The 24375-nt window shown below is 55.7% G+C and overlaps 9 protein-coding genes across 9 annotated transcripts; 5 read left to right on the top strand and 4 right to left on the bottom strand.

The window, feature by feature from the left end:
• Window positions 1-204: 204 nt before the first annotated feature.
• Window positions 205-1608, top strand: INS49_007036 (uncharacterized protein; the record flags this gene model as incomplete). Its single annotated transcript, XM_043167801.1, has 2 exons — window positions 205-1254; window positions 1330-1608. 2 exons carry the CDS (start codon window positions 205-207, stop codon window positions 1606-1608), a joined length of 1329 nt encoding a protein of 442 aa, XP_043028945.1.
• Window positions 1609-2045: 437 nt separating this feature from the next.
• INS49_007035 (uncharacterized protein) lies at window positions 2046-8280 on the bottom strand (the record flags this gene model as incomplete). The annotated part of the gene is made up of 2 exons (XM_043167800.1): window positions 2046-2534; window positions 2587-8280. 2 exons carry the CDS (start codon window positions 8278-8280, stop codon window positions 2046-2048), a joined length of 6183 nt encoding a protein of 2060 aa, XP_043028944.1.
• Window positions 8281-8647: 367 nt separating this feature from the next.
• Window positions 8648-9610, top strand: INS49_007034 (uncharacterized protein; the record flags this gene model as incomplete). The annotated part of the gene is made up of 2 exons (XM_043167799.1): window positions 8648-8870; window positions 8940-9610. The coding sequence occupies 2 exons, from the start codon at window positions 8648-8650 to the stop codon at window positions 9608-9610; spliced, it is 894 nt and encodes a 297-aa protein (XP_043028943.1).
• A 222-nt stretch (window positions 9611-9832) lies between these two features.
• Window positions 9833-12390, bottom strand: INS49_007033 (uncharacterized protein; the record flags this gene model as incomplete). Its single annotated transcript, XM_043167798.1, has 4 exons — window positions 9833-10135; window positions 10742-11665; window positions 11727-12121; window positions 12282-12390. The coding sequence occupies 4 exons, from the start codon at window positions 12388-12390 to the stop codon at window positions 9833-9835; spliced, it is 1731 nt and encodes a 576-aa protein (XP_043028942.1).
• A 1976-nt stretch (window positions 12391-14366) lies between these two features.
• Window positions 14367-14882, top strand: INS49_007032 (uncharacterized protein; the record flags this gene model as incomplete). Its single annotated transcript, XM_043167797.1, has 1 exon — window positions 14367-14882. One exon carries the CDS (start codon window positions 14367-14369, stop codon window positions 14880-14882), a length of 516 nt encoding a protein of 171 aa, XP_043028941.1.
• Window positions 14883-16293: 1411 nt separating this feature from the next.
• Window positions 16294-16656, bottom strand: INS49_007031 (uncharacterized protein; the record flags this gene model as incomplete). Its single annotated transcript, XM_043167796.1, has 3 exons — window positions 16294-16342; window positions 16495-16595; window positions 16636-16656. 3 exons carry the CDS (start codon window positions 16654-16656, stop codon window positions 16294-16296), a joined length of 171 nt encoding a protein of 56 aa, XP_043028940.1.
• Window positions 16657-17550: 894 nt separating this feature from the next.
• On the top strand, window positions 17551-18331 carry INS49_007030 (uncharacterized protein; the record flags this gene model as incomplete). The annotated part of the gene is made up of 5 exons (XM_043167795.1): window positions 17551-17625; window positions 17683-17721; window positions 17784-17867; window positions 17935-18258; window positions 18311-18331. 5 exons carry the CDS (start codon window positions 17551-17553, stop codon window positions 18329-18331), a joined length of 543 nt encoding a protein of 180 aa, XP_043028939.1.
• A 1557-nt stretch (window positions 18332-19888) lies between these two features.
• Window positions 19889-21562, top strand: INS49_007029 (uncharacterized protein; the record flags this gene model as incomplete). Its single annotated transcript, XM_043167794.1, has 3 exons — window positions 19889-20252; window positions 20308-21422; window positions 21509-21562. 3 exons carry the CDS (start codon window positions 19889-19891, stop codon window positions 21560-21562), a joined length of 1533 nt encoding a protein of 510 aa, XP_043028938.1.
• Window positions 21563-22581: 1019 nt separating this feature from the next.
• Window positions 22582-23073, bottom strand: INS49_007028 (uncharacterized protein; the record flags this gene model as incomplete). Its single annotated transcript, XM_043167793.1, has 3 exons — window positions 22582-22665; window positions 22749-22802; window positions 22999-23073. 3 exons carry the CDS (start codon window positions 23071-23073, stop codon window positions 22582-22584), a joined length of 213 nt encoding a protein of 70 aa, XP_043028937.1.
• Window positions 23074-24375: the final 1302 nt, after the last annotated feature.

The raw sequence follows: 24375 nt of genomic DNA, 5'->3' as shown, positions 1-24375 counted from the left end.
TGCATGACGGAGTGGCAGATCCACGAGATCCACTCCTAGAGCTCGGCGTTTCCCTTCAACACATTGCCTGCCAGCTGTCCTGACTAGACTGACTGTCTGTCTGAGTATTCACTCACCCTCGCCAACTCTAGAAACCGTCCTCCTCCTCCATGGCATAGCACCAGGCCGCCCGGATTCCGAACCCCGCCCCCCAAATCTCCCACCATGTCAACCCAGAGGCTGAGCTTCCTCTACCCGCACCTGTTTCGCACAGCCAGATTGGGCGAATCTGCCGCCGGAACCAGAGGCGGCCGCTGTCGGAGACGAACCATAGCCACTCCCACCAGCTCCTGCAACCACCCTCGGCATGCTACAGCGTCATTCGGGACCTCGACGACCTCAAAGAAGGCGAGCTTCGCGCCTCGAGTCGGCAAAGGTATCGAGCCCAAGCCCCTGGGCACCGTGCAAGGTGCCCCCGCCCTCGAATCGCACATGACCGGGTCCAAGCAGCCCTTGGGGAAGGTACAAGCTGCTCCCGTCCTCGAGTCGGATGTGAAAGGGTCAGCGCCGCCTACAGCGGGATCTTCTCCTCCCCCCAAGAAGAGCAGCGGCAAAACGGACCCCAGAGAGAGTACACCCGAACAGAGGAAGGACGCTGCGAGGGCTCTGGACCCAGCCACGGACCCGCCCAAAGAGACCCTCAGCTCGCCGGGCGTGTCCTCCTCGGAAAAGGCGAAGGAAGAAGGCAGTGCGGAGGCACAAGACCAGGATGGCGCCCATAAGGGGAAACGCGCGAGCGGGCCCATGGACGCCGTCCTGCACATGGAACCGCCCGAGGACAAGAAGCCCGAGGACAAGCCGCCGCAGCTCGCGCCCTCGCCCTACGTGCACCACTTCGACAGCTACTCGCTGGTCAAGCAGCTCGAGGTGGGCGGCTACACGCAGACGCAGGCTATCACGGCCATGAAGGCGGTGCGCGCGCTGCTGGCGCAGCACCTGGACACGGCGCAGGGCGGCCTGATCAGCAAGAGCGACGTCGAGAACGAGACGTACCTGTTCCGCGCGGCCTGCGCCGAGCTCAGCACCGAGGTCAAGAACAACAGGCGCGTGGCGGACGAGCAGCTGCGCCAGCAGCGCACCTTCCTGCAGCACGAGGTCGACAACACCACCCAGGCGCTGACGCAGGAGCTGGCCACGCTCAACGATAACGTCAAGGGCATGTTCAACGACCGCAAGATGGCTGTCAGGGAGGAGCAGAAGGCCGCGGAGAGCGCCGTGAGTTTTTCTTATCTCTCAACCTTTCCCCCATGGCTTCGGGTTTCGGTATACTGACATATTTGTAAACCGCAGACCCAACAGATAGCCTACAAGATCAGCGTGACGCTCAACAGCGAGTCCAAGTCTGAAATCGAGGCCGTGCGCTGGGTCCTGGCCAGGCGCGCCGTCACCGGCCTCTTCTTCATGGTCACGCTCTCGCTGCTCGCGCTGCGGGTCAGTAACGCCGTCTCGCAGAAGGAGAAGAAGGAGGAGGAGAAGGAGAAGGAAGAGGCCGCCGCCATCAAGATGAACGATGGCAGCAGGGACGTGGCGCCCTCGCCGGACGCCGCCGAGATACTGGCCGCGAACTAGGAACTTGTAGATATACACGCATAGATACATACACACGCTGCGCAATGCATAGAGATACCCCGAATAAGAAATACAGTAAACATCTGCCCGACCATAAAAACCATGCTTTTCCGGATTCGTGAGCAAGTCCCACCACTTGGAATTCTGCTGCGCTGTGCCAATTCGTTGGAAACTTTCTGGCGTTGAAGTGCGGTAGCCATCTGCACAACTTGGTTGACTTACATTTGCGGTCACTCTTGCGGGCATCTTGCCTAGAACATTCCTATCTCCGGGTCGTTTAAGAATCTACCGCTATGGTCATTTTCGTAGTGACTAAATTGCATTGTAAATTTGCAACTCAGAGTGCTATTTTATATATTTGTCTAAGCTATGGTATCACTTGAACACGTAGCAAAACGACCGCATCTAGCGGGTATGCGTCTAGGTTGGCGCCCTAATCAGTTGCCGCCAAAGTTCATCTTGAGCGCAATGGTGGGCTGCCCGGAGCCCGAGTCCGCATCCTTCTCGACGCTCTCGTTCGTCCTCCCGCTCTTGATCACCTCCTCCATGAACGCCTTCTGGCCCTCGCTCATGCCCGCCACGACGCCCCGGAAGCTGGCCGGCTCGACTGACGCCAGGTCCAGCAGCAGCCCGCTCGTCTCGCGGTAGATGTCCTTGTCTTCGGGGCCCTCGGTCGAGGCACGCGACAGCAGCGTCGGCACCACTAGCGACATGGCGATGGCCGTGTGGTCCTTGGACACGACGCCGACGTACTGCGAGAGCGTGTGCGCGACGAGGGGGCGCGCGTGCTCCGGGTCCTCGTGGTCTGTGGTCGTCGCGAAGGAGATTAGGCGCGGCAAAAGGAACCGGGAGATGGTTTCGTCGGCCACGGTGGGTTTGCCTCGTAGGAGGAGCGATCGAACGCAGTTGGCCGCGATCTTGGCAGTCTGGCTTCAGTGTTAGCAAGGACTAGTCGATGGGGCAGTTGGCGACACATACCATGCGATCCGTCAGACAATCCACCAACTCCTCCAAAAACTTGGCCACAATGGGGTCGTTAGCCGACAGGTGATTCTGCCCACCTGTGAACAGAATGGTGATGGCCAACAGGCTTCTCTTGACATTCGCAAGGTCCGTCGGCCTTTCCCGTTTCTGCGCGTGGAGGTAGATGGATAAGAAGCGCCGCAAGCAGCCTTGAAGCTGGACATCTGCGGGCCCGTTGTTTCCCTCCCGTGGGCCAGCCATAGTCGCGATGAAGCGTTTAAGTGTTGGCAGAGATTGCGGTACGACAATCTCCTGGCACAATGGTGTCGATAGAATAGTAGCAAAAATGTGGATAAGGCAAGCATGTAAGTCTGTCTTGATGACAGCGGGGAAGACCTCGGCAGCATCAACTAGGGCATTCAGGGAAGTGCGGATGAGCAGCACGGCCTCTTCGGTCAGGACATGGCGGACGGGTTGGTTTGCTTCTGTCAGGTTCGGCAAAAGCCCGGCCAGCACCAGGACAATGATACGCGTCAGCTCGAAGAGCTGCTCAATGTCCTCGGACAGCTCTCCATTGTCTGCCTCCGCAGACTTCCTGGCTGCGGGATGCGCAACGCAGAGCGCCCTGGCAATCTCAACAATGACGCCTTGCACGTCCAAGCCCTCGGTCAGCACAAGCCGATCCAGAAGATCCATAGTCTCTGAGAAGATGGCCTCTCTGTAGATGGCATGACCTGAAACGCTCGGATGCAAGATCTTCTTAAGAGCTTGGAGAATCTCGAGTGTTTGCTCCTGGCGAGCAAGGGAGTCTGCCTGGCCTGGTTTCGCAGCAAGAGCCTCGAACGCGATTCCGAAGAGAACGAAGAAGAACGCCAGCGGCTCATCGCGGTAGTTGATATCTGACCCCCTGGAATGGCCATTGGTTGCCGCGTCTGCAGTGGTCTTGCCGTCGAGGGCATCGAACACGAATTCACTGTCTTGTCCGATCAGACTCGCAATAGCATCTACAAGTTTCAACCACGAGTCCTGGTAAAACTTGAGCAGTGTCTCTCGGTTGAGCGCCGCGTAGATAGTGTCCAGACTGCCGGACAACGATGGTGGGCCGAGGGTCATCGAAATATCTGGCTCAAATCTCAGTCGGGCGAACTCCCTGAGTGACTCCAGCCACAGTGGAGTCAGCATGCCAATGTGTGCTTTCAGCACTTCGAGCAGGTAGGGTTGCTCAGTGCTTGCAACTTGCAACTCCGCCCAAGCCGAGAAGACCGCCATCTTGACCATGACCTGGGCATTGGAGCTCAACCCCTTCAGCTCGCCTATGCCGGCGTTGTCGGTTTCGGTGGCGAAGTTTTCGAGGGCGCTCACGAGAGTCTTCAGGATCCTACCCATTCGATCGACGTCCTTGACGATACCAGTGGCGATGAAAGCCGCACACACATTGACAGCCTCTGACGCCAGCTCAGGGGATGAATCAGCAGCGAAGGCGGGCGTTAGAGCCGAACTGATCTGAGCCTGGTACTGCTCCAAAAGCATTGCCTCATCGAAGTCTGGATCAGGAGTCTTTCCAAACATCTTCAACACTGCGCCGATGATTTTGAGACCCCAGATGCGTTGTTCCAGCACACCAGAGGTAGAAGCAGAAAACGCCATGCGGACTACATCTGCGATTCTGCTCTGCAGCGCCAGCTGAGCAGCGGACTCTCCGTTCGTCATGACATCCTTATTGATGAAGACAAACACGTCGTTGAGGAGGGTCATCGCAAAGGCGATGACTTGCCATCTCAGCGGTTCCACGTCGGAGCCCGAACCGCCCTCTTTGTCATCCTTGGCCACACCACCAGCTGCCGCGAACCCGGCCACCTCTTCGTCCTGTATGTCAACGGCTGCTGTTGCCCTCCTGGTCAACACCTGGATATCGGCGACAGCTTTGGGTCTTGTGAGCTTCAACACGCCTTGGAATCTCTGGAGCCAATCTGCCGTGTCCGTTAAGCAGGTCTGACGCATCCAATTCTGGATGATGTTTCGAATGCCATCGTGATCGGGGTTTGCGTCGAGTGCGAGCCACAAGTGGTCCTCCAGGCCTGGTTCTGCGGCTCGTATGACATCGTATGGGTCGCGCTTCATGATGTTGTAAATGCCGTCAATCGCGACGTCTCGGAGTGTAGAATGACCCGAATTCAGGTACTTCTGAAGCAACTTGACATAGTCGGCGAAATACATGTACCCCGGCGCATACAGGGATAGATGTTCTAGACAGCCAAGGCTCGCCGTCTGAGCTTTTGTGTCTTCTTCATCTTGAAGATACCCGACCAGGGTGAGTATAAGCTCTCTGGACTTACTGATGTCTTGCAAGTCTGGGCCGAGGACGTTGATCAGAGAGTCGACGCATCTTGTGATGGATGCCGTTGTGGACAGCTCCAACTCCAGGTTCATGGAGATCGCAGATGCGACCTCTGCATTGTGCGTATCTGACACGTAGAGCTGGGCAAGCATGCCAAGCGCGCTCGAGACATATGGAGAGAAACCCAGGCCCGCGGCATCGGCAGCACGCGCCAGGGCCTCTAGGGCCCAGAAATGCACTGTCGGGTGCGGATCGTTACAGAGTGACATGAGTATGCCGAGGATAGTCTTGAGATGATATCCAGCAGCCATGCCGCCAACTTTGGCCTGAATACAACCCAGTGCCATGGCACATCCTGCTCTGGCACTAGGCTCTCTGTTGACCACGATTGTGTCTACGAGGAACTTGATCTCGGAATTCGTGAAGGCATTGCCGCAAGCGTTGCAAAGGCGAGCAATAGCTGCGTAGCCCAAGTTTCTCACATACTGATCTGTGTCGAGCACAAAGCCCCTGATCGTGTCTTGAAGCAGCTTTTCGACTTGCAGATTGGTGACATCTCCCGGAGGCGATTTCGTCTCCTTGACGGCAACCTTGAGCGTTGACAGGAAGGCTGTCGCCACATTGACTTTGATGGCCGCTCTCCGCGCTGCGTCGCGTTCGCCTGAGCCAGCTGCCATGAACGAGGCGATTTGTTCCAAGATACTCTCCTGGACCTTGGCTGGCGTAAGAGGGAATGCGAATGCGAACAATTGGATGGCCATATTTACGACCTCGGTAGCCGGAGGGTTCGTCAGGCAGTTGAACGCTTCTTGTCCGCCAATGTAGAGGGTAGATGCGTCGTGCTCCAGGGCACCACACACAGGGGACAACAGAAGGTTTTCCATCGCATCTTCTGGGCTGTTGTCCTCTGTGAGAGACTGCTCCACGGCGCTTTCATGCTGCCCAGGTAGCCACTTGACACTGAACCCAGTGACAAGGCCGGTGACACCGTACCCCGAGTTGTCGCCGACATCCCAGATCGTCTCGAACGTGCCGGCGGAGCTCGCAATCGCCGCACTCAAAGAACTGGGGGAGTAGTTTTCGGGGTCCGCAAACAATGAAATCGCCAGCGTGAGGAGATTTGACTGCAAGAGTGCCTCACTACCGCCAGCTGGACTTGTGTTCACCAGTTTGATGTAACATTGCATGACGCGCCTCTGGACCATCATCTCGATGTCATGAAGCTGCAAAGCCGGGGCCAGTCTCTCGGAGATATCATCCGATATTTTCTTCTTGGGCAGTGTCTTCAAGAAGGCCGTCGTACTTTGCAGCATGGTCGCGATTCTTTTCGAAACGTCGACGGTCAAAAGTCGGCTATTGTACTCTAGAAATGCCAATATAGAGCCCAGAGCACATTCTCGCACGTGTGCGAGGAAGGACGCCTCTAGGTAATTTCGTGCCGACGTATTGTCCTTCGCAAGAGGCTTTGGCAGCGCGTTCTTCCAGAGGAGGAGCAACTGGGACAGATGAATCTTGACGAAGTTGGGCCCCAAGGACATGAGACCTCCGATCAGTGTCCAAGCAACTTGGATCTGCGTGCTAGCGACACGAAGTTCTTGTTTTCCACTGGTTTTCAGCAAGTTTGTCGCCATCGTGAGCACGCGGCTGTTGATATCGACAGAGCCGTACAGCGGCCGGGCCGGACTTGCACTAAGCGTGGCAGCTAGGCCGTGAGAGAAGCCAGTGCATTTCCGTTGTGAGTTGCGACCTGTTCCTAGCACACCAAGTTCCCTGCTCAAGCTGTTCATGCATACTGAAAGACAGGGAAGCAACTGCTGTGGACACGCGAGGACGAAAGTCTTGAGACATGCCGAAGTGTAGACTTGAACAGTGTAGCTCGGGTGCTGAAGGACTTGCAACAATGCATCCCTGGCGGATTCGGCGAAGCTATTTGACGCTGAGCCAAGTGAGATCATTAAAGAGCCCAGTGCTCCCATCGCGGCGATCAGCATGTTCTTAGTTGGCTCTGGTCGCTCCTTCAATGCTTGTGGGTAGTTCTTGAGGATGTCGTTGATCAAGACTTTTGCAGCATGGGACTGCCCAGTCTCGCCCAGTATTTTCTTGCCTACGACATCTTGAAGCAAGTGATCGACGATGCGGCGTGAAATAAGAAGACGATATCGGTTGTTTACGATATTGGGATTGGCGAGCAAGTCCAAGGTAAGGTTCTCAACAATGTTGTAGTAGTTGATTTCGACAGCCTTCTCCCCAAGTCGCTGCAGAAGCGTTGCGTAGCATATCCCAATGGCGGATCTGGCCTTGTTAGACGTAGCCATGCGACCGTACTGGGTAGACAACGATTTCAGCATGTCCCCAGGGGTCATCGCCAGGTTCGGGTTTCTTTTGGTAGGCGCGGGACTCCCAGGCCTCGACGGTATGTCATCCTCGTCCTGCAGTGCGCCAGGTCCCATTGACTGGCGCTTCGCTGCCTTAGACTTTGGTTTCTTGACTGCAACTTCTTGAAATGTCTCTCCAGCAGATGACTCCGAGTAGCCCCTGACGAAAGCCTCGGCCAGACACTCAGCAGCTGCTCGTCGCGTAGTCGAGGACGTATGCTCGAACGTCTTGAACATAGCCGTCTGGACCTTATCGAAGTCGTTCGAGTTCTTGAAATAGTTGGTATTCCGCATCAAAGACCGAAGACATCGACAGGCCGCTGCACCGACCAGCGCGCCCTTGTCCGTAGAGGCATGGTTACGGCCCTGCTTCCATATGTCTCTTGCGATGGATTCGTCCATCATGCCGGCCACCATCCTCGCAATTTTCCCAAGTGCCGTGAAGCACGCCGCGCGGAGGCCTGCATGGTTTGCCGAGCCCTTCAGGAGCTTCAGAAGTGCCATACAAGCCAGCTGGTGGTAATGGATGACGCTGTCACCCGCCGCCGCGAAGACGTCGCCGAGACAGGAGACGGCAGCATGTTTCGCGCGAACCTCGCCCTCGCCCTTCGATTTTCCGCTCGATATTATGGCTACGAGGTCGTTGACGGTCTCGACCAGGAGTTTCCGGTCTCCCTTCTCGAATATGTGGGCGAGACATTTCCCAATGCTGTTCCGTATGACACGGGTAGGCGGCGGTGTGGTGAGGTTTATGATCTGGAAGATCTCCTTTTTGAGGTAGAACTGCTGCGCAGTGCAGTCATCGGCAGTGAGAGAGAGTACATGCTTCGTAAGGGTCGAAACGAAGGTCAGCAGGAACAGGTCTTGTTGCTCTGTGGGCAAGGCCTGGAGCTTGGATAGCTCGAGCTCCGGTGTCGAGATGGCTGTTACGGACGGTCGAGGGGCATTCTCGGATATGGCTTGGGCAGGAGGTTCTGGCGCGGGCTCTGAGGACATGATGGGGAGTGAGTCGGAGTTGCGAGTTGTGTATGGGTATCAAAGCTGCGTTCTCGCCGAAACAAAGCATTCGGGATGGAGGACTGCAAGGAGACGGGCATGACATTCCAGCTGGCAGCATCCCACCCTGGACGGGGACTCGACTGCGGGTGCAGTTGATACCCCTGTTCTAGCGCCGCTGTCGCTCCAATGGGTTGTCAGCGGCTCCACCAGCGCGGATCGCCAGAATTATTGCATGTTCTCAGCACCCTGCTCGCAGGATGGAAAAGCTTCCAAGACGTCACCAAAATTTCCTGGGTGCATAGACTGGACTGCTGCCATTTACGTATAATTCTCAGAACATAATACCCCATGTCCAACATTGCCAATGGCTCTCCGACTACAGACTTTTAGGCTGCTCCCCCAAGTCACCCAACTTGCACGTCCCGCGACGATATGCCCAGAATGCCGTCGCGCATTCTCAACAACGACCGTTGCACAATCTGGGCACAATAAATGGTCTAAGATCAAACATACAAAAGGCAGGGCGGACCAAAAGAAGACCTCAGAGCGCACACTATTCGTACAAGCCATAACATTGTACTCCAAATGTCCGTATTCCTTCCTAGCCAGTTGTCTTAGCCTTGACTATGTCCTATGCTCATACAAATGTAATACAGTGTACGGCCCCGACCCGAACCTAAATGCTTCTCTGGCCAATGCAATAGCAATAGCCAAGAAGGCCAGCACACCAAAGAATGTCATCGACCAGGCGATCGCACGAGGCCAGGGCCGCTCACTGTCCGGCGCAACACTCGAGACGATGAAGTTCGAGGTGATGATCGGCCCCAACGCCTTCATCCTAGACGTGGAGACCGACAACAAGCTCCGCGCGCTGCAAGACGTCGGCGGCGTGATACGCAAGCACAAGGGCCGGACCGGCGCGACCGAGTTCTTCTTCAGCAGGCTGGGGCGGGTCGTCTTCGAGAAGCACGAGAAGGTCGGGCTGGACGAGATCATGGACGAGGCTATCGAGCTCGGCGCGGAGGACCTGGAGGCGGACGACGAGGGCAACATGATCGTGTGGTCGCAGCCGAGCTCGACGATGCAGATAGCCCAGGGCGTCGCGAAGACATTCGATCTGAAGATCCTGAGCTCCGAGATCATCTGGTCGCCCAACGAGGACACGCGGCCGACGGTCGACTCGGCCGAGGACGTGAAGACCCTATCGGACTTCGTGGACGCCTTGTCTGAGCTGCCAGAGGTCCAGGCCATCTATTCCAATGCCGCGAAGGGGCCGAGCGTGTCCGAGGACGAGTGGGCGGCCTTCGAGGACAACCTGGATTCGTAGATGACCTCATGACAACAATTGTATGTAAAGACGCATCTTCACCCAGCCAAATGTCCTCGGTTGGTGCACATTATGCCATTGCCCAGCCCAGGTTCCGCCTGTGCTTTTTTCCTAGTCCATGCGCCGTAAATTATTACACTGAGTGGTGTTTTCCTTTTTGCCCCTCGATCCGTATTGTGGCCCACGGTCCTCGACCCGTCGTTTTGCAATCCCTCAACTCCTCTACCACCACCAGCTTCTCTTCTCCTGTTGAGGCTGCGCCTGAGGCTCCTGGTCGTGTATCTGCTCTGGCGCCTGCAGCGGATTCAAGGCCTGCTCCCTCGCCTCCTCCGCCAGCCTCTTGTCCCGTAGGTAGAGCCTCCTTGCCCTTAACCTCTCAAGCTCGGTCTTGATCTCGTCGCGTTCTGTCGGCACTTTGTTCGCTTCTTCGGGCTTGGGCCAGAAGTCGGGGACGGCGAAGCGCTCGTCGAGGTTGACGCCGAAATATCCCATGAAGGCGATGGGAAAGAAGAGGTACATGCCGAACTAAATAAATACCAGTCAGCGATTGGGGGTTCAAAGGCTGCACAAAAAAAAGGTGGAGACGCTACCTTGAAAAGTTCGAGTCTAAAGCCGGCCATGTTGAAATTGTTCGGACAGTTTTGACGGTTATGAGATGCTTAGACCAACAACTCGAATTTCGCGGATCTGCTTGGGTAGCTCATTTGGATGTCCTGATGCTGGTTGAGCTCTTTGCCTCAAGTGGGGGGGGAGCTTTTGCAGCCAGTATTTGAGGACCTATTACGAGCACAATTACATAAGCTGATCTTGGGCTTTCCGGTCTAGGTTGTGAATTTGGACTTGGAAGGGTCCACGCTGCATTAATGACATGAGCATCGAAACCAGGAGTACTTGGCCTTGCCAGGAGATTCAATAGGTATTTCGTCCATTCGTGAAAAGGGAAAGGGGGTATCTCTGCGTATCTAATCCGGTCTTTTTCCAAATATTTTCCTGTGCTCATCGCTTGCATGATTTTGTTACCCTCCATACTGCTAAACCTCGTCTCCCAACAACCCTTTTGAGCGTGTTCCAGATGCCGTCTTCTGCGAAATCTAGATCGTCCAGATTTAAATGATGGCTGTGTCTCCATACCTCTCGAAACCTCAGACCCTCTAGACCCTTGTTCTCAAGATATGGGTCCAACCACGTAGCTGATGTAGGGGCGATGAGATAAGTTCCGTTGGATTCCTTCTTGTATTCTTGGTTTCGCCGGTCCGCCGGGACGTCGCACGTAGCGATATTTGTGAGCTCTGCGTAAAGGTCCTCGCCTGGCATACCCATGACATCGCGGGTTTCCAGTGTCTCAGCCTTGCCGTCCAAAAGCCAAATGGGCGGCATGTACGTCTTCCACCATATTGCTCTCGTTGCGTCGGATTGCTTGCTCATAAACACCTGTGCAGGAACGATGCCTCCTTGATGGTAGATGCCCATCAGTGTGCCAAAGATAAGATTGAATACGATCCATGTCGTAGTCCAGACCCGTAGGACCTTCTGCTGGTGTGGAAGTCTGACTGATGAGAGGATCAGTGGGATTGTGGGAAGAAGGAACCGAGCCTCCTGGTGCTGGAATACTGAAAGCACGGATATGCCTGAAATCGCGGAGTAGAGGCGTAGCGAGAGGTGCGGTCGAGTAAACAGCAAGATGGCCGCCGGTCCAATCAGCTGGGGGATGTTGAAAAGAATATGTTGATACCAAGGGTGGATTCCGTGTTGCGCCAGGTTCGAGGGAGATATGTTATACATGAGATTATTATAGGGCGTAATTATCGGGTGCCATATCAAGTCAGTCCATGAGATCTGCTGGCTGCTGTAGAATGCCGTGTCCAGAGAAATCGCAATGAATGCGGTGAAGAGCGCTGAGGATACTGTCGCCATAAGTGCGAGGGGCCTCCTCCAGAAGTAAGGGATCAACCGAAGGCCAGGGATAAGGAGGAAAGCCGGGAAAGTTATCCTGTTGAAGAAGCCGAACACCACCATGGATCCAAGCAGCGCGGGTGCCAGGAGAGGAGTTTGTAGCTACAGACAATCACGTCAGACCTTGTGCGACGGTTTCCATAAGCAGATTGTTTCCACGTACCGTGTTTACAGGCATCGCGATAGTCCGTTCTATCAGGACTAAACTCCAAGCGACAACCAGCGTCTCGATCGCATTAGAGAAGGTATGCGTCTGGTAGGTCCACGTCACATATGACGAAGCGACAAGCAAAACGGCGACGCGGCGATGCCGGGGCGACTGGACAAGCTCGTGGATAGCCCAGTCCTCTAGAACGAAGCTGAGTACGAACATGAGGGCTCGAAGAGTCCAGAACACCGCGATTGGAGGGACTTCGCCGTCTTTACCATTTCCTATCCATAGCCACCGGAGGAGGAGCATCGGGAGACCGTAGATCGGCCATAGGGGGAAGACGCTTCGGATCGGGTGGTCGCTCGTGAATTCCCAAGTCAGCCGAACGGGATACTTAAAAATCTCGCCTGCACGAATGTCTTGGTCAGCGTGGTTCGAGACAGGTCGGTCATTTGGAGTTCGTCCGCGTCTGGATCAGGGGCGCGCGAACTGAGTCGCGGCGTGACAATGTTGCGACGCGCGCCCAGGGGGCTAAGTGGAAGATCGAGTGAGGAACTGCTGTCTTACCTGCGATGACCTCTGGGCCTTGGAAGTTCTCGTCAGGGTGCAGATAGCTCGGCGACAGAGCAAACCACAGCCGGACGACCAGGAGAAACAGGTATGTGCGGCGCCACATGTTGACCTCGATTTCTTCCTAGAGATTCCAGCTGAAGCATCTGCGGGGCCTTGTCGCGGCTTTCAAGGGGGCGTTCTCGACCGTGGGCAACCGGGCTGCATACGGCATGTTGGGGAGGGGAGGAGAAGGGGAGGGTTCGAACGGTCAGGAGACGTCCCAACAGCCGTCTTTGCAATGAGTGAAAGCTGGATCGTCTGATCAGTAAGTTTGTTTATGAAAACGTCAGGAGCCCGTCAAGCGACGAGGCCACATGTTGGGGAGATAGGGTCGAGTGGACTGGACTCAGCTGGCAGCAGGCAGGGGTGGTAGCTGGACAATCAAACGCTAGCGAGCCGTCAGCTGGGGCAGGGGTCCCAGGAGATCACCGCTGGCAGCCCACCCAGCAGGGCGAGTCACCCTGAATAGGAGATTCCCGTGGCCCAGAAGGTTAGTGGATCGGTTGCAGAAGCCTTGGAGGTGGATCTGCACATCAGAGGTTCCCGATGCGGGACATTTCGAAGGCATCCACAAGGCTTTCTCCAGCCTCCTCTCCCAGAATGATCTTTGTTTGCGGACAGGGCTTGCAGGGCACTGTACTGCTCTGACTACGGTGCTTGGCCAGTCACAGGCACGCGGGAAGGAATTGCTACACCAACGCTCAAAGACGTGCATCAAATCATCCTTCGTGCCTGGTTCAGCAATGTGGTTTCTCAAAGGCTTCCTTTCCTCCCTGTCTAGAGGAGACACCTGGGTTGCCACCTAGGTGTACACAACCTGATCTGGTTGCTCTCACGCAAGCCACAGTCTATGCAAGAGCTACCCAACTTTTGGCAAGCATTTTTGGAATTTGGGTCAATTCCTGTGCCACCAGCAGGCCACGGGCCCATTGCTGCCAATTTTAGTATGGCTACTTTGAGATTCTGCCATAATACCCCAGCCCAAAAGGCCTCTTGGAGGTCACTGTGCCTTCCATTGCCTTCCTTCTTCGACCTCAAGTTCATTGTTGACCTGTTCTTGTACTGTGCATCCGTCTGCCCATCTGCCCGCCAACAATAACGGAGGTACACCGGTTCGGAACTAACTTAGGTTGTCTATTGTTCGGCGCTTTGACATTCAATAAAGTCAGTCCTGTCTTTTTGGAACCATCCTTTTCTCCGCTCCATTCACTTAACCTTTTGCTTTACCAACCCGCCCAAATCACCATCACATCACGGCTACTTAAACCCAAACCACGTCTACGCTTCGCCAGACTTCTCCATCCATCTAACAACAACGAGGTTGGCTAACTCACACCCTCCACTACCAGAAGATACCATCGGTCATCTTCGTCGTCTACACAACCAGGCAAACCTCAACTCATCAAGTGTAAGTCATTCCTGTTCTTGACTGGATCTCCTTTGTCATCCCTTGCCGTCTTTCCTGCCTTTCCTTGCACCACCTGAGCAGTCTCAGGCATTCTTGTCTTGTACAGTCTCTCTGTCCTGTCATTGCCTAGCAGCGCTTCTTTTGGGCTAGATTGTAAACGAGGAATTTGCCTGAGGTGTCGCTGCACTTCCACACCCCACATCACAGGCGGCTTCAAAGTCACCGGAGGAAGGACCCTTGCCTACCTGCCTGGTTTCCAGGCAGCGCCAGTGATTGGCCCCACTTGTAGCGCTGCACCACCTCCACCTCCCAACTTCCAACCCCACGCTGCCTGACTTGACTTGAACCAAACCATCAACGCTGCTTCCTCTTTTCACTTTCTCATCATCGTCAGCCACCAACCACCCACCCACTTCCTTCCGCAACTACAATCCATCCCTCAAGGTAAATACCCAGACATTCAGATTCTCAATCTCATATCTTCCCCAATCTCTTCTCTTCTACCCAGGCGTCACCACTTCTTGGCCACATCTCCTCTCGCAAACGTCATCACAGCATCTGACCATAAAGCTTCTTAGCCAATACACAGACAACCAGGCTTACCTCCACCAAACCTTCAACAATCAGCCAAAATGTCTGGAGAAACCCCCCGCGACAAGCAGGAGTTGCAGCTCAAGTGCAACGATGGCGGCATCGTCCGCGTCGAGCTGCCTGTTGCCGAGCGCTCCATACTCCTCAAGAACCTGATTGAGGATCTGGGTCTTGAGGCCGCCACCACTCAGCCCGTCCCTCTCCCCAACGTCACCCAACCTGTCCTTGAGAAGATTGTTGAGTGGTGCAAGCACCATCGCAACGACCCTCTGCCCACCCAGGACGACGACTCCGAGTCCCGCAAGAAGACCACTGAGATCGACGAGTGGGATCAAAAGTACATGCAGGTCGATCAGGAGATGCTCTTCGAGATCATCCTTGCTGCCAACTACATGGACATCAAGGCGCTCCTTGATGTCGGCTGCAAGACAGTTGCCAACATGATCAAGGGCAAGTCTCCTGAGGAGATTCGCAAGACATTCAACATCACCAACGACTTTACCGCCGAGGAGGAGGAACAGATCCGCCGTGAGAACGAGTGGGCTGAAGACCGCTAAACATCTGGCCGATGCTTGTCACCGGCGTCCAGTCAGCAAACGGTTTGACATTTTTCTCCTTGTCCTCAGTCCATGGCCGGCTCTTACCCTCTCGGCATCTCGCTCGGCGTTTGAGGTTGACTAAATGGTTGCTTTTTGGAGAGTTTCGGCTTCGGAACAGAAGTCATTCAGGGGAGATTCCGGTCTTGTTCAGCTTGGGCACGCTGGGAGGAGCAGCCTTTGAGCCCATGTGCTCTTACTCAACATTGGGCCGACTCAAATGATGATGAAGTTCGGCGACAGTACCCGACAGTGCGCTCAGTAGAGCACACTTCTTCCACAGTTACTTTATCAGCTGCTCAGTTTCGCAGAAAATAGATACTGGAATCCCCTAACAGTTAATTATGCTTCTGATCCTGTGACCTCATCTTCCGTGACTTCATTCATTCCTCCATGCTTGAGCTGGCTGTGATTCTTTCTGCCGACAAGACGAGAACTCATGGACTGGTGAGAAAATACTAGACTGTAACAGCCCTCACAAGCCACATAGGTAGGTGCTCATATAGAATGACTCCTATCTTAGGTCCTTTTCAGGCAGCCCACGGCCATATCTGGGCAAGCGCTCACAGAGAGCATCTCGGTAATAGCCAGCAAAGCTATCCAAACTAAATTTATGAGACTTGAAAATGCCACTACAGTGAGCAGCACTTAGAACCGGTAGGCAGCAGGCCGTTTGTATGAAACACGAAAGTCAACATTCGGGGTGTCAACAGCAGGAGAAGTGAAGGCACCCACCTGGGCGATACAGCCGTGCTTAGTAGCCGAGTGACATGGGGTATTGTGATTTGAAGCGGATGAATGAGATCATACACCATGGGCCATTTCACTTAGACGTGTCATTGCATGCTCCATTGGTATTTGCCGGCTCCTTTCCATAGCCTTGGCTCAGCCGTCTTTAATCACAGTTCCGGAGGCTGTTCTGAGGCGTCGTATGGCTACAAGTGGCAAGTTCAGCATCAGCCATGTACATGTCACAAGTCAAGGACACAAGTTCAGGATGTTGCTTGCAGCAAGAAGCATCCAGTTAGCAAAGACAAGGACAGTACGTCAATCAGTTGGCATTTCTTTTTCGCATTCTCCGAGTCCCTAAATGCAATGTGCGGCTGAAAAGAGCCAGCAAACCCTGCAAGACACCTTGTCCGGGACCAAGTTGAAAAGAACCCTTTTGTTGTTCCGTCATTCATAGTCCATGATGATGATTCCTCTCTCCCTGCCCTCACGCCATGTCACTCCAGCACTCTCGTCGCCCCTGCTGGCCGTGGATTTCATCCGTCCATCGTGGGTTGTGACAGCTGGTAGTCGGTATCGTGAAGAAAGTCTAATTGATGGGGAAGAAGAGCAGCAAGAGGCAGTCGCGTTGTGGGTGATGCATCTAGATGCCGAGACGAGTCTTGCGCCAGTGCCTCCGCTTCGCGTTGTAGCTGCAGAATCAATCCCGTTAGCCAAAACAGATCCTCTCGTTTCCCCGTTTGCACCCGTGGGCGCCCGTGCAGGCAATCCATCGCAACAGCCGATGCCGTGCCTACACGACACGCAGTACGATAGGGATTTCTCTCGCGGGGATCAATCGTACCGGATGGTATTGTCCGTTCGGAGGCGAATCCACTGGGGGATGGGACGGTTCTGCTTCTTCGCCTTGGCGAGCTTCTGCTTCGTGCGGAAAGACTTGTGGCTCTGTGTAAGGTCATGACCCGTCAGCGTCGTGGTCTCTCACGATGAAATCCCGTTTTCCCATGATCGCTCTTCGTCAAGCCGGCCCTGCGGGGCCGTGGTGGCCAGACCCAACAGTCGCATGTCCGTAGCCGATATAGAAATCGCCATGTTCCACCCTGATTGATTGAATCATCCATCATCTCGTACGTACCGGCATTTTGACTGATTGTCGTCGATGTCGAGTGGCTGGTTGTTCGTCTTCGTTGGTCGATTGGGGGGAGGGTCCAGTTGGACGAGAGTCGAGTTACGCTGATGGGATAATTTTTGATTTTGGTGTAGTCACGTGAAATGGTGGGCCACCGTCCGGCAAAACGGAGCTAGCCCGTCCTTGAGCGCTTGGACTCGGTAGACTGGCCTGGCTGGCTGGCTGGCTGACTGATTGTCTTGGCTGGCAGGCAAACCGGGCAGGCTGGACATGCTAGCAGCGTCGGCGGGCAACAGAGGCCAGACCGGGAGGGCCGATGGGGCGGATGGCCCAAATCTGGAAACCCTGGCCCCTTGGCCCCTCCCCCCTGGCCCTGGGTTTGGAGTTGGAGCCAGCTGGAAGAGGAGCCGACGCTCGTCAGCGGCACCATCGAGCTACAGCCCACGCCTCTGATGCAACCGTTGTGCCAAGCTTGGAAGCGAGTACCAGCGCATTATCTCGAAACTTTTCTTTGGAAATCGCCCATCTGGCAGCTTTCTTCCTGTCCATAATCTCTTCACACACGACCAGTCCAACATACCCGGCGAACCATCCATCATCTCTCCTCCCGCAACCGTTGTCTTTCACTTCCGCAAACGGTGAAACATCAACCTGGCGCGGAGGCCACGCCCGAACCGACGCCCCAAACTCCAGAACACACACTCGGCACGACCTGCGGCGCGGCCACACACTGGTTCCTAAACGGCGTTTCTCGGCGGAGCATAAGCGAAGATGGGTCAGGGAATGTCATGGCTTTCTGGCCTCCTGTGGGCAAAGAAGGAAATTAGGATATTGATCTTGGGATTGGTACGGAGATGCATGTGCCAGAGGCCGAGTTTCTCTTTGCTGATGCTTTCGATCCAGGACAACGCTGGCAAGACAACCCTTCTCTACAGACTCAAAGTACGAGACCCGCTTGGCTTCCACCTTCAGCCGGAGTGACACTTTGCTGACACGCAGTGCAGATAGGCGAGGTGGTCACAACGATCCCAACAATCGGGTTCAATGTTGAGTCGGTCACATACAAGAACCTGAACTTCAATGTTTGGGTACGCGCCCCCCCCCCGGTCCCACCGGAAACGGCCGTCGGAGCGAGAGGGCTGACGCTTGCAACAGGATCTCGGCGGTCAAACGAGCATTAGGCCCTATTGGAGGTGCTACTACGCGAACACAGCAGCCGTCATCTTCGTCGTCGACTCCACCGATATAGAGCGTCTACAAACAGCAGCGGACGAGCTGGCAGCCATGCTTAACGAGGAGGAGTTGAAGGACGCTGCGCTGCTGGTGTTCGCGAACAAGCAGGACCAGCCAGGGGCAAAAGGGGCGGGCGACATCTCACAGGCGCTGCGGCTGGGAGAGCTGAGGGACAGGAATTGGAGCATCATGGCGTGTTCGGCGGTTGACGGTAGTGGTGTGACCGAGGGAATGGACTGGCTGGTGGTAAGTTCGACATCTCTCCCGGGCTTCAGAACACTTGCGCTGACCAGAACAGCAAACCGTCTCCCAAGAGTAAAGGGCGCGGAAGCACACGCCAGTGCTCAAAAGCCCGGCCTTCATCGGCTTCACTTGCTTGGCTGCCTCCCAACGGGCGGTTCACACTAATAGGCAGACAATCTGGCAATCTCTGACCTTAGCAACGGCGTTCATCAGGCGGGCGAGAGTGCACTGTGGGTTGGAACAGCATGTACATACACAGCTTATGCGATAGTACGGTTTAATGAATACAGACGCGAGATCGTTCTTTTAAGCCACGGCGACGGAGTCCATAACAGCGACCTCGCAGGGGCAGAGGGAGGCTGACACGACAGCCAAGAAGAGACAACGACCTGCTGCAGCCTGCTGCAGGGGAGCACATGCCGAACCCCGAGAGAGGTCGGGATCAGCAGCCTCCAATAGTCTTTTACCGGATGGGGAGATTTCTCGCTGCAGATACCAGACCTGGTAGTCAGTGATGTGAGTAATCCGTCCAATATGCTATCACCAACTGGGAGATAGCAGGTCAGTCGGCGATTGAATGATTGTGCGTATGACTGGCTCTATCACCGTCTGGGCCTTGGACGAAGGACAAGGCTGTTCTGCATTCAACTTCATTAAACACTAGACACTGACGCCTGTCAAAATCCTAGAGTCCTGTCTGTGACTTTCATATGCTCAACATGTTTAATGGTAGGATTATGGCAACGTGCGGGATTTGTGTGAGGGATGCATGCTAGATCTAATGAGAACCTCGGACTCGAAGTGGCAAGAGATCGGGTCAATTCATACTTTATGAAGCTGCCTCAAAGTGTCTCTCAGTAGCCGTCTTGCACGTGCGTGTTGTGACTTACTTGTCGGACTGGAGGACAGGCACATCTATGGCTGATTGGCTGATTAGCATGACCTCAAATATGCATGGAACTCATACATGGGCGTAGTGTAAGAGCGTACATCTGTCTTGCTGGCTCAGCCGTTTATGACTTGATGCACACATGACTGGGGAAGAGGAGAGTCTATCACTACGACCAGTGACTTGAAGATCACCCGTAACGCTCATACCCCTCCTCGTGGCTGCTTGAGACTCGTCAGCGTTGGGATCCAGCCAAGAAGCCCGGGGGAGCAATTACGTTCGGAAAAGTGGCAACGGGTGGGTTTTTCCTGAATCGGGCCCACAAAGTATGCAAGTCCCAAGAACTCCCATTCCCAGATCTGTACCGTATTCCAATATCCGGCCACCCATTGGCCTGGGGCCCCCTGATTCTCGGCATTCTCACGGTGAGTAGACCTGCGTGACCTGCTCCCTGGTCAGAACGAACGGACGGAGAGCTGCAGGATGGGTACCCATATGCACCGGGCCAATGTAGATGAGGCGATGGCGGGGGTCGATATATATCTATGTCTACGTAAATAATTCCTTTCACCACTTAGCCAGCCGTTTTGTCTCCCAATTTCGTGGCTTTTCTGTCGAGCGTAGTGAAGTTTCCTTAACCCAACACTTACCTGGCATCACACATCTAGGACATAGACTACCTACCTTGACCAATCTCAGCATCTGTGAAGAGTTTTAACAGACAACCACACCTCACCAGACAAGATGGTCGCCGACGATAAGCCAACATATCGCTACGGCGAGAAGCCAGTCTACACGACATCCAATGGCTGCCCAGTTGAGAACCCGTCCAGCTGGCAACGGCTCGGCCAGAAGCCAGGTCCCCTGCTGCTGCAGGACTTCCACCTGATCGACCTGCTGGCTCACTTCGACCGTGAGCGTATTCCTGAGCGTGTCGTCCATGCCAAAGGCGCCGGTGCCTACGGCGAGTTCGAGGTCACGCACGACATCAGCGACATCTGTTCCGTTGACATGCTGAACGGGATCGGCAAGAAGACGCCGCTGGTGGCTCGTTTCTCGACCGTAGGAGGCGAGAAGGGCTCCGCTGATTCTGCCCGTGACCCAAGAGGTGAGATGTCCCTTGACACGAACACTGTCCTAAACAGATTGCTGACATCTAGAAGGTTTCTCACTCAAATTCTACACGCAGGAGGGCAACTGGGACTGGGTGTTCAACAACACTCCGGTCTTCTTCCTCCGCGACCCTACCAACTTCCCTCTCTTCATCCACACTCAGAAGCGCAACCCTCAGACTAACCTGAAGGATGCGACAATGTTCTGGGACTATCTCAGCACTCACCAGGAGGCAGTCCACCAACTGATGCACCTCTTCTCGGACCGGGGCACGCCATACTCCTACCGACACATGAACGGCTACTCCGGCCACACCATGAAGTGGACCAAGCCGGACGGCTCCTTCGTGTACGTCCAGATCCACTGCAAGACGGACCAGGGCAACAAGACCTTCAACAACGAGGAGGCCGGGCAGATGTCGGCCGACAACCCGGACTGGCACACGCAGGACCTCTTCGAGGCCATCGAGCGGGGCGAGCACCCGAGCTGGACCGTGTACGCGCAGGTGCTCACCCCGGAGCAGGCGCAGGGCTTCAGGTGGAACATCTTCGACCTGACCAAGGTGTGGCCGCAGGCCGAGGTGCCCCTGCGGCCCGTGGGGCGGTTCACGCTGAACCGCAACCCGCAGAACTACTTCGCCGAGATCGAGCAGGCGGCCTTTGCGCCCTCGCACCTCGTCCCGGGAGTCGAGCCCTCGGCCGACCCGGTCCTGCAGAGCCGCCTCTTCTCCTACCCGGACACGCACCGCCACCGCCTGGGCGTCAACTACCAGCAGATCCCCGTGAACCGCCCGCTGCGCGCCTTCAACCCGTACCAGCGCGACGGCGCCATGGCCGTCGACGGCAACTACGGCGCCAACCCCAACTACCCGTCCACCTACCAGCCCCTCACCTACCGCGCCGTCAACCCGACGTCCGCGCACGAGGAGTGGCAGGGCAAGGCCGTGACGGCCGTCTTCGCCGGCCTCAACCCGGACGACTACGCCCAGGCCGACGGGCTCTGGAAGGTCCTCGGCCGCACGCCGGGCCAGCAGGACAACTTCGTGCACAACGTCTCGGTGCACCTGTGCGGCGCGCGCCAGGACACGCGGGAGCGGACGTACGGCATGTTTGCGAGGGTTAACACCGAGCTTGGGCGGCGGATCAGGGAGGCGACTGAGAAGGAGGTAAGCCAGATACTCACCGTCCTCTTTCAGCTTGTGACGTGTCTGTTGTGCGCATCATCCACTGACACCTCGGGTTTCTTGTTTAGGTCAAGGGGAGCAGCGCGGCCGAGAATGCCGGCGCGACGAAGTCGAAGTTGTAAGGGGCCGCGAGTCTGGGAGGTCTCGAGTGGCTGCTAGGCAGGTCATCTTCGCACGGCATGAGCGGTGAGGGGGGGACTTTGGGCAGCCTGTGACCAGAACTGCGCTTAGGGAAGCAGCTGCTGGGCGCCGATCTCATGTGGGCTTTTTGGGGGAACAAGCTCATCTGGCGTTTTTGAGAGTGGTAGGTATGGTCACCGCCGTGGTGAGGATCGCAACGGGGATATGACGATGTGCAGACAGGACCAGAGTATGCGAGACTCAGAATGAGAGACGTGAAAAAGTGGAACTTGAGCTGGCTGACCCCAGCGCCTGTCGGGTGGCTGAGATGAGTCGCTCCCCTTCGCCAATACTCCGCAGGTCGAGATAAACTCGACAAGCTCATGGCACGCAGAGCCCCGAGATGCCGGCTGCGTCAAAAGCTTGTTCAGTATCGAAATCAACTGGCTCCTGGGCTAATTTTCTGTGACCGCGGGAATCTGGGCCTGGGAGTGAGATTGAGGTCTTCGCGTAGTTGCTTGTAGGCCTCGGAATGAGCAGAGTGTCCGCATATGGGGTACCGAGTGACCAGAATGGGATGGGTGTCTCCCACAGTAAGGTTATCAGGCGCGTGAAACCCTGTGCTCTTGCGACCCTGTCGCCGTGGACAGACGCTCGGGGTAACGGCTTTCAAGAGTGGAGGCCTCTTTCGTGTCAGCCCCAGGGCTCTGACAGCCCAAAGCAAAGACATCAACGGCACCGTGGACAATTGGATATAGTGCAAGTAAATGCGGGATGCAGATTAAAAGAAGCTGTCATTGAGCCATTCCAAGACCTATACGCCATCCACATCTAAACAATATCCCTGCCTAATCTCCTAGGTGACGTTGTACATCCCCGTGACGGCTCGTGGTCTCTCTCTCTCCATTGGGTATCCTTCGTCTCGTCTCGCACCGCATTCTACTGTCCCACCGCGGGAAACTCATTCGTTCATCTCCTTATTCGTTTTCTTCCTCGTGCATTGTGTGTTCAGAGAACGCGCTTAGAGGTTGTCAGCGACCTCCTCGGCGCCGAGGCAGCAGCAGATTGTCTCCAGGGCACAGCATCCGGCACAGCAGCAGCAGCACTGTTGAAGGGGAACATTGATCAGTCAGGCTGTTTCTCTTGGATCCGTCACAGATCTGGGGAGGGAGGGTTGTAATGACTCACGTCCTCGCAGAGACCGCCGCCACGGAGAGACATTGACATGGGCTCCTCAGCCTTCTACATATTTCAACTCAGTCAGCGATCTGATTGACTGTCGTCATGATGCCAAGTGCAAGCGTGATCGATTGGTGGGTGAAGATCAGCGCATTGGCAGAACGCCAAGAGCTGTCAGGGCTGGCTGCCAAGGCGGGAGGATGGCCAAAGGCCAAGAGACGGACAAAGCTTGGCCCTCGGCTGGGGATGTGATACGTACGGGCTGCTCGGTAGTCTGGGGCTGGGCCACCATGTTGTTGTTCATCTGGGGCATCTCCATTGACTCGGAAGGCATTTTGATTTTGGTTGGTGATTAAATTGGTGAGAGGAAGATGGGGATGTTTATGATGCGAGAAGTACGAAGACTGTAAGACGGTGAAAGACTGGCGATTGCTTGCTGGGAAAGACGCCGGGATTGGGACGAGGAAGAGGAACCGGGACCCTTAAATGGCCCTCAACAAACGGCTACGATGCGCTCAGGGTCCATGCAAGGTTTCAGCTGGGCCAGGGCAGGGGTGAGCAGGACAGCACGAGGACCACACAAACGCTGTTGCTGCGGAAAAGGGGTCGAACTAGAGATGGTGAGTTGGCTGTGCAAGCAAGTCAGTCAGCCAGAATCCGACCAGGTCATGGCGGGCGTTGGGCCCCGGAAAATAGCGACGCGAGCCCACGAGGGCAAGGCGAGAGGGCTGTGTCTAGCCAGAGAGGCCGGGGGGTTCGATGATGAATTATTAGCTGGGCTGTGCCTGTACATCCGTACGGTACCTCGCTCGACCTCGACCACCCGGCACCCGATACCCGGTCGTCGACGTGCCTGGTGGTCCCTGGCGAGGGTGAAAGGGTGGGAAGGCGGATGCAGATGCCACGGGCCCACCGAACACATAGTTTGCCAGGTATGCAGGTCTCTCACTCAGCACATGCCTGTTCGTTCAATCTAGCAATGCTGCAGGTAATAATAAGCCGGGCTTGCAGGCTGGAAAGAACTTCATGCGGCTCAGTTACCACTTGCCACGACTGTCGCCAACTCACCGTGATATCCCCGTTTCGGGGAACCCAACAAGCCTCTCATCACCAGCGCACGCTCAACTCTGCGGTCCTCAAGCCTAAGCGATCGCCCCAGCCCCAGGCGCCCAAGCGCCTCAACGGGACGGGATGTTAGTCGTAGATGGGTCTGATACTACCCACCTCTGCTGCCCACGGATCCTCTCCGTCCCCCAGACCATGTCGCGCTCATGGGCGCGGGAGCTAGAGAATCCTTACTAAAACCCCTTCCCTGGGTTACGGCGCAGCCAATTGCACGTTAGACTTCGACGCCGTCGAGTGCTAGCTGGTTTCTGCGTCCACACTGTGGTACGCAAGTGCGGTGGGAAGTTGGGAATTCGGTGTTCGGTGGGTGCTGGGCTCGCCAAATGGGCCGTCATGGCGCCAGTCGACCCGGCCTCGTCCTATTATTATTCGGATTGGCAGAGCGACGTTTCATCCCGCGGACGCAGACCTGAGGCCGCTGCCGCAGACCTGCATGCAGGCCGTCGCGCGTTCCTGAGGAATCCTTCCGACAATCACCCACCACCCCTGCCTTCTCCGACATTTTCTTGGC

The sequence above is a fragment of the Diaporthe citri genome, assembly GCF_014595645.1.
Source record: "Diaporthe citri strain NFHF-8-4 chromosome Unknown scaffold_2, whole genome shotgun sequence".
Lineage (NCBI taxonomy): Eukaryota > Fungi > Ascomycota > Sordariomycetes > Diaporthales > Diaporthaceae > Diaporthe > Diaporthe citri.
This window is presented reverse-complemented; position numbering and strand designations above follow the sequence as displayed.